Source organism: Phalangium opilio, unplaced genomic scaffold, assembly GCF_054372755.1.
Source record: "Phalangium opilio isolate 3A_F unplaced genomic scaffold, DU_Popi_V2 ptg000017l_1, whole genome shotgun sequence".
NCBI classification, from domain to species: Eukaryota; Metazoa; Arthropoda; class Arachnida; order Opiliones; family Phalangiidae; genus Phalangium; species Phalangium opilio.
The window spans coordinates 7,014,354-7,026,385 of record NW_028324151.1 but is presented as its reverse complement, the minus strand read 5'-3'; the positions used below and the strand labels follow the sequence as shown (position 1 = coordinate 7,026,385).

Genomic DNA, 12,032 nt, shown 5'->3' with positions numbered 1-12,032 from the left:
CGAAAAGTTTAAATTAACTCATTGGCTCACTTAGACTACGTTTTGATGATGTTGCTGACGGAAACGGCGAAAAATACGTAATTCCTTTTTACCTCTGTCACTACGACCAGCCTCTTCTTTCATACCCCTCGTCCCGAGGAAGGGGGTCCAGGACTTTGACGCGCGTCCAGATTACTCTGTTCTCCATTCCTCCTTCTAAAATTAAATCTACCCCTGATACAGCTAATTGGTATCATTATATCCCATGTTAATGTCTATAATTCAAACGTATTTCTAACTTTGATTTCATTGGTTGGGAACAACGCGAGGTCAGGTTCACGAGCAAAGCTCAACGCGAAGAGAGATTTGTTGGGGAGTGAAATTTGTCATACAAAATGATTAGTCTACCTCATCCAAAAAATCCGCCTAGATACGTTTAGAAAATGGGTACACAATGATTCTAATTAGCTTTATGTATTCCTTCTTATAGAAACATATCCCTATTTCACAACATATAAAAATTGATTGTTTTACTTGAATCTAATTTCCCCAAAGTTCATCTTTCAAAATAGCCATTCATTCTCCTCGACATTAAACTGAAGGTACAATTGAAACAATTCTATCCATATACGTGAAGTCACTTTCGACCATCATTTAAACGAACTCAAACACGAAGTAAAGGATAATTTAAAAGAAATAAAAACCTCTGGACTCAGAATATACATGTATAAAGGCTATTCACCCTTCTATCGTTTAAGAAGACGTTTAGGTTAGGTCCATCGAGTAAAAAAACTAACAGGGTATTCTTTGCCTTCATCGATTACGAATATCGACAAGGTTTTTTCTTTTTTTTTTTTTGGAAAATCTACAATGGAATAGGAACACCGAAACTGAGCCAAAGTAGAAACATATAGGGGTATACAGGGTACTGTTTCTGATAAGTCTGAAATATATTGAGGTGGATGTTCAATGGGTAATTTTGAGTCTAAAACATTCTATGACATTTTGTCTTAAGAGACACTGTTTTAGAGTTAAGATTATCCAGAGTGCTTTAAGGATGACCCCTTAAATATAATTAAGAAACTGATATATAGTGATTTATATTTTAATTAAGGGCCCATCCCTAAAACACCCATCAAATCATAACTCAAAAACAGTGTCTCTTAGGGCAAACAAAATGGAGATAGAAATTACATTTTCGACTCAAAATCGCTTAAAGAACATCCCCCTTAATTTATGGCACACTTATCAGAAACACTCATTATATGTAAAACCACCCTAGTGCGGTTTCACGTGTATTGGCTTAAGTATTTTAACACGACTTTTCAAGGCTTTGGAAGCTCTATTAGAAAAAGAGATCTATTATAAAACTTCATTCATTATTTAACGAAAAAGAAAAATACTTCGCGGGCCTTTTCTTCAACAAAAGCACGCTTGAAGAAGTTAACCCTATTGTAGAATTCTTTCTACTCCTTTTTCTTTTATTCTCTTTGATTTTTTCTTTTGACAGATCATTTTAGAAAAGAGCAAAGAACACGAACCTAAACTCTATTTTTTTCTCTCCCAATTTCTTTTGCAATCCAGAGATTTTAGAAGAATGGGAAGCGTCAGCGGCTAAAAGGGAGAACTCCGTGTCAGGTACGTTAACAACTAGAAAACAAGCTCTTGAAAGAAGCTTAACTCTACTTAGTTTCGTCTTTCTGTCTCTGACGGTGTCTCTATATCTATTCGAGTTAAAGAACTATAACCCCTGATGGTTAAAGAAGATAAAAAGGATAAGGTCAGGAACCTCCCCTTTATTTATAAAAAGAAACACAATAGATCCATCACCGGAGGAACTCCGTGCACCGTTTCATCCAGTTCTGCCCTGCCGTTCTGTATTTCTGAAACTAAATGCAGTTTCACAGTGGCTGCGTTCGAATGTGCGAGATATCGTACTTTTGTATCTTGACCCTAAACCCAACGTATGAGAAAAATCTTTAACTATAACCCAAGAAGTGATATCTATTTTACTAGGGAGAGGTATAAGATGCCCAAGTATTCGCGCGCCATAGTCCCAGTCCCCCTTTCAAAATACAAGGGGGGACGTAAAAGGAGGCCGGGCTATTTCGCCTCTCCTTAATCGAAAAATTCGTAATTTTCGTCATTCGCGTCGCGCTGACGTGTGAGTTTTCAAGAAACAATGAGATACTGGTTGTAATTTATAGGCGGGGATTAACTCCGCACCTGCCTATGGACTGGAGATAAAGCTGGAAATGAAGCGAATTTATATCTTCTCCCTAATAAACTAGATACCACTTCTTACTATAACGTGTTCGCCAAAGCGACAGGAAGCTAGGTTAGGCTGCTAAAGTGTTTAGAAAACCATCTATCGCTAAGTTTCCTAAGTTGCGATAGTCTTAACTGTAACTGAAGAGTTATTGTAAATTTAATTTAAATTCCATCTGAATGTTAGATCGAAGCAGTCAATTGACAGGCAGGACAGAGCGTTAATCTTATCTGTCTCAAACGGATTCCCAGACCTATTACTTTATAAATTTTTAATTTAACTAAGAATTGACTGAATCTTCTGAAATTCCAAGTATCTCGAGACAAGACGAGAGACTAAGTAACCCCTAGATACGAGCTCGGCAAAACGCGCAACATTCTCCCCGACATACCTCTAATCCATGCTGCAAGACTGCAACATAGATTAGATAATCCATTGCCAGTTCTATATTCCCATGACCTATTACTATATACATAATTAATTCAACCAATAATTGTCTGAAATTTCTGGCATCCCAAGTAGGTCTGAGACAACACGAGCTCCCCAAAAAATGAAACCTCTATATTATGTGCCCGCTCTAAGCTGCAAGACTGCAACATATATTAGATAATCCATTGCCAGTTCTATATTCCCATGAGCTATTAATATATACATAATTAATTCAACCAATAATTGACTAAACCTTCTGGCATCCCAATACCCAAGTAGGTCTGAGACAACACGAGCTCCGCCAAACATAAAATCTGTATTGTGTGACGGCTCTAATCTGCAAGACTGTAACATTCATTAACCAATCCATTGCCAGTTCTATATTCTTGGTAAAAGTAGGAATTTCTTGCCACTCCGTGAAATAAGTTCTGCTAGACAGTTCTGAAGGTACTCTCAGTCAAATGTCGTCTGTCTTGGGTGAAGATTTTTACGGGACCCGAAAATGACAGAATAAAAAGAAGTAGACTTAAGCTTGACGTCAGGAAAGAGAGCTTTTTCCTGGTTTTTGGTTTTTTTTCGAAAAGAATGACTGTGGGTTTATAACTTTGGGTATGAAAACAGGAGAAATCAATAATAACCCGCTGGCTGGAAACGCCGTCAAGTGGATGTCGTTGCAAGAAGCAATTCTGGCCAAAGACTATCTGACGGGAAATCAAACGGTCAACAAAACTTTGGATGACGGGGAGTGTACGGACGAGCAATCTCAACATCCGTCTGCCGCCACAACCAAAAGCGACTCCATGTCCGAGCCGGAAGAGGATACCAGCTCCAATCATACTTGCCCCAAGATAGAAACGTGGAAGAATTGGCACGGAAGGTACATATAATCACTCTTATATACTCTTAGAATATCGACAAACAAACAAACCTAACAATTTTGGGTATAAGTCCAACGGGAAACTTGGGCGTCACGGTGTCAAAAGACGCTTTAGCTATCCGGAGGTCAAACCCTCTTTGGAAAAAGGATTCAGATAATATGGGCAAAGAAGCTTAAGCTTCGGGAAAAAAGCGACAAAAGGTTTTGGATATATATAGTTTAGCAAAGTGTAGGGAAAAAATGCTTTAACAATATGACCGTCTAGTCCACAAAACATGCAGTTAATAATAAGGTTGTCGATGCATATAAATTGGGCAAAGGAACGAAAGCTTTAGGCAAAAATGAAACAAAAAGTTTCAGACAAAACTTATGAAAGAATTTGATAAAGTTAGTCTAGTCCACTGAACTATGTTAGTAATAATATGCAGAAAAACTAAAAATATATTATCGAAAAATCAATTGTATTTCTGATAATTAAAAACCCATTAAAGGGATAGACTTGGCTATTTTTATGGTATGAGACTTGTTAATTTAACTATGTAAAGATGTTCTTTGTATTTAGTTGAGTATACCCTTTAGAGATTTCAAAAGAATTTTTTTTAGAAAACACACAGAATATTTTTCAAAAATAAAGTAATTCAACCGCCGAAAATTCATCTTCATTATTGCATTCTTTTAAGAAAAAAAACCTTGCCCATATTCCAGAACGATTTTTCATTTTAAATAAAATTAAAAGACCATTCACATTTAAGTTGGAATTCAAAAGAAAAGAAAAGAGGAGGACTGAAAGTTTTACGAGAGTTTTTGAGAGAAAGGCACGAAATTCTGGGCCGTTAAAAAATAACAAAGGCTTAGGAAGCTGGCTGCCGAGAAAACAATTTTAGATATGAGGAAAAGTTAAAAACAAGAGAAAAGGGCCTAGACTACATCATTAACGTTAAAAATAAACCCATTTCGGGGCGCCAACTATTAAGGCAATGTTCCGTTTTAATGGCTTATAATAGTGGCAAAGGCCTAAGTTAAAGCAAAGCATAGGGTCCTAAAAGCTGCCCCCCCCCCTTGGCCTTGTCTTTTAGATGGTTTAGCTGCAATTTTAATTTTTAATGTTTGACTCGTGGAACCTTACGTGATGCAGCTAAAAAGATTCTTCAATGCTTCGTAATTATGCAGTTTAATGTAACCTAATTTTGCTAAGCCTTGGTGAACTTCATTCATACGCACTCATTTAAAGAAATAATTAAGTAAAGCTTGGTGAAATACATTGAAAATAATCAATAGTTAACTTCAATAGCAGACAGGAAGGAGACTTATCCATAAATCAATTGGTAACCACAAATAACTCTACATCATTTAGCGAGGAGTTGGAAATAAGTCGTTTGGTTTCCGCGAAAGCATTACAAAATTTTTATGCCTATAGAATTCGCAATTGATTTATTCTTAACCAATTACGGATTTCGTGATGGTATGCGACCCCTCGTGAACCGAGTGTATTTTGGGTGATAATGATGTTTCAAAACGACAGAACGTTTCCGACCTAGAAAAAGGTGCCGAAACCTAGATATATCCTCAAATTGACGTAAAACACGAAGGTGAAGTCATATATAACAAAGAACTAACATAATAAAGTATCCTTTAACAAGCACGAACCGGATGTTTTAATAAAATCCGGAAATAAGATACCGGAATTTCCCTATTAACCAGAACAATTCTAACCGGAAGTAAGCTACAGAAACCCGTAATTCCGGAGAAGTTTCGGAGTACTTTCGGAGTACTTTTTCCATAAAGGGAAAATGAAAGTTGCAAGTTTTATTGCATAAAAGATAGTTAATTACCAAATGAAGGTTCTTGCGGACCCATCATAAATGCCAAGCTCCAAAAATGAAGTCAGATAATTTAAAATATTTATTACGAAATAATGGTTCTACGTTTTAACTAATTTAGTGACTATTATACAATAATTTAGAAGAGACTAAAGACCTAAAATATTTAGCTTTTGGTTGAAAATATAAGAAAATATCTGCCATTCGTTAGACGCATTAAAACTCCGAATATTTTCTATTCTATCATTTGTTTTTAATGCTAGTGGGAGAAGCCACCATGTAAGAACAATTTCACCATATTGTATTTACGGGCGCCTGTAGAAATGTTTTGCCTGCCGCTCACCAACGCTCAGAGTGAAGCAATTTACTCTATTGAAGGGTTTCGATTAGCGTAAGGTTTATTTACTTTTAATTAATAGAAAAAGTGAATATTATGACTTACTATACAGGGTGTATCTGATGAACCTGTCATAAATTAAGTGGGATGTTCTGTGACATTTTGCCCCAAGAACCACTGTTTGCGAGTCATGATTTGAGTGTTTTAGGGATGACCCCTTAATTAAATTAGAAATCATTGTCTTTCAGTTTCTTTATTAAATTTAAGGGATCATCCGTAAAATACTATAGACAATCTTAACTCGAAAACAGGGGCCCGGACGGCTAAATGTCATAGAGAACTTTCGACTCCTTATCACTCAAAGATGTTCCCCCTTAATTTATTGCAGACGTATCACAAACACGCTGTGAATATCTCAAATATATTTTATCTTTTACATATTCTTTCTTATATTTGAAAACAATGAACAACTCCAAAATTTAACGATATATTTGTACATTAAAATCCCATTAAACTATACTCTTCTTGTTCTCTAATGTCAATTAAGCCTAATTTAAGTCAGGTTACGTTACTCAAACATACTTCGAAACGAATCGGACATACTATGTCAGGGTTCTTAATAATATTAAAAAGGAAGTAAGGAAATGACGAAGGACATCTCTCTCTCTTATTTTCCAGATTAAAAGAAGAAGATCCCATCCGGCCTCTATTCGGGATAAACAACAGCTCGGTGGGAGAACAGAAGAGTGACATTGAGAGCCACGCTGACACCCCTTTCTCGGACGTCTTTAGCGACTCCGAAGAAGGTTCCGAATCCTTAAGGCAAGTCATCATCAATCTTTCTCAGAAGTCCTCCCTAACACCTGACACAACCCTTAAGCCACGTTCACACTTACATGTGAAACCGGTTCAAAGTGATTCAAAACTCTTCCAAAGTTAAGTGTGAACAAAACTGATACTCTAGAAGCTAATTACAAAGGCCGTTTCTTGAAGTTGCTTGGCGAACCAACTTTATGCGGGTTTGGAGAATAGTTTCTAGTTTCCAGGGGTATTTCACCTGGGAAGGGACTAGTCTTAGGCTGGCTGAGAAGTAAGGCGGGCAAATGCCCACTCTAAAAATTAGCTGGCCCAATTTAACAATTAAATGCTTGGGGTCTACTGGCCTTGTGGTCACTTTATTAAAAACGTTCCAAGGTTACCCATCTAAATGGCCAGTGTCAAGCTTCTTTAATTAAAGTGCAGCTTGGGCTCTACTGGCCTCATGCCCAGTTTAAAAAATCCTTTTTTCTTGGACTGGTCTTAAGGGATTTTCACCGGCCTTAGCAGACAGCACTAGTTGGACTAACTAGTTCTCAACAGACCCCCGTGCTAGTGTGAACGTAGCTTTCGTAAAAGAGCAACTTTACTGGCCCTTGCCTTCAATGGCAAGTGACGTGCGCTTAGTGGTTAAAGGAAGAAATTGCTTCCTTATTCAAACCGTATACCGTACTTCCCAGCATGTTATCTTCCTTGTTCGAAGCCATTGCTATCTCATTTCATTTTGTTCTATATGTACACATGTCTCTTAACGTTCATCAGCTTAATAAGACCAGCAAACTTCTCTTTGTGCGATGATGCCTTTTTAGTTTTCGTAGTTGGTTACTTGGGAACAAGATAAGACATTATCTCTACAGCGTGGATCAAATAACTTTTTGGCCTAATGTACCGCGAAAAGAGGTTTCGGACAGTATTGTAATTATGAGAGCCTAAGCTTTAGACATTTTTGTTTCACGATGTTTTAAAGCTAGGTTTAAATTACCTTTCATTATGGCTTAAGTTGCAAAATTAATGAGGAAAGCCAACCTACGTTTCTTGTTTTACTAAGTACAATTAATGCTTCCGTCGTCTGCTTAGTTTGTTCGTCACTTAGACTTGACAAAGCATCATGGAGTAGTTAAACATTATATGAAAGAAATTAATTATTTAATTTGAAGTAAAACGAAATTTTGGGTCCGGAAGTGTTTACAGAAAAATTTATTGGTCGATGGTACTGTTTATATTGACGTCCTTATTTGTTTATTAGAGGCCACTCTTTCCCAATATTTCCTTCTGTTTTAACAGCAATTTTCTTTTCTTAGAGTTTGGCAATCAGTCTAACTTTAGCAACAATTGTTACACCAAAATAAAAAGGCAAAAATTTCTTAAGTCCATTTTTCACTTCAAATTCTAAAATAGTTCTAAAATCTCCGGATCCATTTCTAAATCAATTATAGTTTTGACAATCAAATTGATCAAAAATAGAGGTTCAACCAAAAGGCGTTAATGACAGTTTAAACGGGGCGTGGCTTTTGTATTCAATTTTTGTCAACAGACTCTCAGAGACTGAATGAATCTTTTGCAAGAGCGCTGCATCGCGATTTTTCGACACTTCTATAAACGATGATATAATGTACCTAGTCCGTTCTTTAATAATCTATATACGAAAATTACCACCACTAGCCAAGGGTCAAACTATATAACCCCATCAAGGGACAAAAATATGCCTGACAACTTAAGCCCTCTTCTTTCTCGTCTGACTTGGCTACCCTCTTTTGTTCTGGGTGTGGCTCCCATCGGAAATTTCTCTTTCAAACATAATACTATAACCGCAGCCATAAAAAAGGTTTACTACCAACTCCTTCCTCAGTTTTATGGGTCGATATTTTGGTCCTAATTTTATAATAACATAAATCGTAAACAGAAATAAATAATTTGACGTGAGTTCAAAGTTTATGAGGAAGAGATTTTGCATTCATATTTAAATTTCCTCCTTCTCCAATGGTGCTCCAAGACCTTCCAAGTTTGTACCGTGATATAGCGCACTTTGTTTTCAATTTTCATTTTCAAATAAGGCTCAGCTCCAACAAGTTAAAGTGGCATCATCAAAGTTTAAAATGCAAAACTTCTGAGTGATACAAATTCTTGAACTCTGTATCGATCCAAGCAGTTTAAGAAAACGTGTAGCGGTCAAAGATATAAAAGTTGGAGCCAGAAAAGGCACACGTCATTTTCAAATTAGGCTTACCTCCTAAAAGTTCAAGCAATATTTAACTTCAACGATATTGAAGTGTAGAGAGTCAAAGATGATACACGCTAACACGAACGTTTTTCAAATAGTTTCTTAAACTAAATGCAAATTTGTTTCAATCATACCATGAACCAAAAACTATCATTTTTATGGTAACCCTCGATGTTAATATTAAAATGTGTCTGGACAGACTGATTATGTTTTTAAAAGGTTCCAAACAACGTTTATGTTCATACAACAATGCGTTACTTCAAGTTTAAACCTTCTGATTTAGGAAAATAGGCCTAAAGAATTTTTCACAGTTATAATGTGAAACTATTTTGTTGCGTGTAAGTTATATTAGGCTAATTTAAAAGGCTCGGCCCATTTGGGCGAAAATTGATTTTCCCACTGCAATTTTTCTTCTTTTTTTCTTTCTCTTACGGGGAAATGAGTTACGGCGTACCGCTTCTGAGGTTTTAATTGTAGGTTTTGACGTTCTGACCTGGTGGTTGTGTCGGAATTATTCGAGCCAGTTAGGATGGATCGGTAGCGGAAATAACAGAAGTTTTGTGAGCCTTGCCGTCGGGCCCAACAGAGGGGCTAATCACTCTTATATTGCCTGTACACCGATTACAGATTACGGTGGATTAGGCGAAGCCATTCTAGCACCCTCAAAGATATATAGGGCTTTTAAATGTTGTGCTAACCTGCACAGTGATTACGCTGAGTGATGGGTCCCTCGGTTCAAACCCTTTTTCAGTATCTGATGTAATTGGGTAATTAAGGGGGCGATCTATTTATAAGGCTATAGAAAAGTACGATACGCAACACTGTAATCCACTTCCAGTTTATTGCCTTATCTGAACTAGATTTCTACTTTTCTAGGAAGTAATTAACTTTAAATTGACAACTAAGCTTTTTTTCCAAATTGATATTTCCAAGAACGTATATATAAGAGTTGACAATGATCAAAGATGAGTTAACTATCGTTTTTCGTTCGTATGTCAGGCTAGATTTATAAGTTGAAGCAATATTTAAAAGGTTTAAAATAGTCTATTTATTGTCATTCGGAACTAAAAATTAATACTGCTAAACATCACGAATTTTCCAATCGAACTAACTTCTACTTGTCACTCAGAGCGGCCTCCTAAGGATCTATTACCACTTGAAACTAGCACGCTCCTATGTTATTTTTTGGATTTTTTTTATGCCTGCTTACAGATGGAAAACTAACTGGCTGTATTGCCTTGATTTCGGATTTTTTTACAGTACAAACAGTATGAGTAAATAATTCTAACTTCTTTCTAACTGTGATGTCATTACAAATGCTAGCAACTCTAGTTCCTAGGCGAACGCGAGACACAAGTCGCAGCGAGATAAATTATTCGTAGGGCAAAATTCATCATATATAATGATCAGTCTAGTTCCTCCCACAATATCCGCCTAAATACGTTAAGAAAATGGCTAAGCAATGATTCTTATTAGCTAGATGACTTGCCTTGCACTATTAGCAAACCTAGTCCTACTAGAGTGTCGTTAATAACTTTAAAATATAACCATTTATTTTTAGTACTACTATTAGTAACTAAGGTTGAACGAAATAATGATCGGGCTAGGTTAGGAAAGTAAATTGGTTCTTGTTAAAAGTCGAAAACGAAAACCCTCTTTTCCTGAGAATGTTTTTTTTTTCTTCAGCAAGCTCTGAACCTCATTACAAAACAGAATTAATATTTCTATATCATCAAAAAATTTCGCAAAACGCTTAACGAGATTTTCAGAAGCTGGTCTCTAGTCTCATCTTTCCCTAGTTAATAATCAAGCAACAGGCTACGGAAGGAAATGAGGGAGGTACACCGGATGAGAAATCTGTGCCTTAATTCGTTTAAAGTCCTTTTAAGCGAAAGACAGTTTCGTTTTCCCCGGTCGTGGGAATTGAACATTGCACGAGCTAAAGAGCAGGGACAGTAGAAAGACGGATTTTGTAATTAAATTAGGAAGAACGTTTCATATAGTCGAGAAACAGTATAAATAACCCTTAACCCTATTTTAATTTGGGTTATATAATGCTTAATACCGAATTAGAAGCTAGCCGGGCTTTCATTATAAAGTGGATTTAATGTTTATTATTTTAAACAAAAAGTAAGAAAATAGCACACAGCTAGGATAAAATCGAAACTGCAAAACGAGAACATTATTCCAGCCATATCGCACTCCGCTTCCTACTAAAATAGGTTTCAACATGATAGATTTCTCCAACGTGGAACCTTTAAGAGGCCATTTTGTGGTCACTTTCTGCTTGAATTAAAGACGAGGAGATGTAGAATACGTCATCCTGACGTCAGCCATAATTTATTTGAGCATAGAAAGCATGTCTTATCGACGCGGATTGCGACCAATGCGCGTTGCAATTATTCAAAACATGAAATACATTGGAATAACCAATGCGATGCGAGTGAGGAGGAGCTGGAGATTTAACTAAGTTCTTAGCCCTTCCCCTAACCTTCGATCAGATGTTAGTATGGAGTCTTTGGATGTTTAAAGATTTCAAGTACATAATTTATGTTTTCCTATACGAAAGAATAACTCACTTCATTTTTAACATATCTACTGCTCGAGATACGGAAGCATAGCCTCCGGTTATACAATATCCTGTTTCAGATACGTAACTTGTCATTTCTGACAGTTATAAACTTCTTTTACCCTTAAAAATAGATAACCCTTACGAACAAAACCCTTACCTCATTCAAACTTTTAGACTTATCCTTTTAGCTTAAGCTAAGGCTAAGAGAAAAGAGATTTCCGACATCCTAGCCTACTCTGTATGGAAAATTCAGCCAAACTATCTTTACATTGTATTACTTAAGAAAAGATAAAAACTTGAGCTGATACTCAACGCACGAGCGAAAGCTAAGACGGAATGCACCATCCAAACCTTGCACTGGGTCTCATGAACGGCATAGGAGTATTTACTGTTACCAAAGAGAATTTACCTAGAGGAGCAGAAAGTTCAGCCTTTCACAAGACTTTTGAAAAGCCTGGCCACGGTTTTGGAGAAACTAGATCCGGTTTTTGTTGATTGGCTAAGCAGCGACGCCATTTATTGGTAAAATTATGTCGGCTGCTTAATTTTTTGTGGTGGCAATGGGTTGATCTCTGGGTTGACCATTAACGTGCAAAAAATAATTTTTAAGCAGACAACACGGTCACGTGAACAACCGGAACTAGTTTCTCCAAATTCAGAGCCGGTCCCTATTTCCAAAAGTTTCTGCTCCTATTGGTATATTCTCTTTGCT

At 36.6% G+C, this 12,032-nt stretch overlaps 1 protein-coding gene across 1 annotated transcript in view; it reads left to right on the top strand.

Moving 5' to 3' along the window:
• Window positions 1–12,032, top strand: part of LOC149702831 (uncharacterized) — an 83,076-nt gene that overhangs the window by 58,717 nt on the left and 12,327 nt on the right. Inside the window, exons 3-5 of the mRNA XM_089866743.1 lie at window positions 1,564–1,617; window positions 3,299–3,554; window positions 6,390–6,533. Of these exons, the coding sequence (XP_089722869.1) occupies window positions 1,564–1,617; window positions 3,299–3,554; window positions 6,390–6,533 (454 nt within the window). The remainder of the gene's footprint in view (window positions 1–1,563; window positions 1,618–3,298; window positions 3,555–6,389; window positions 6,534–12,032) is intronic.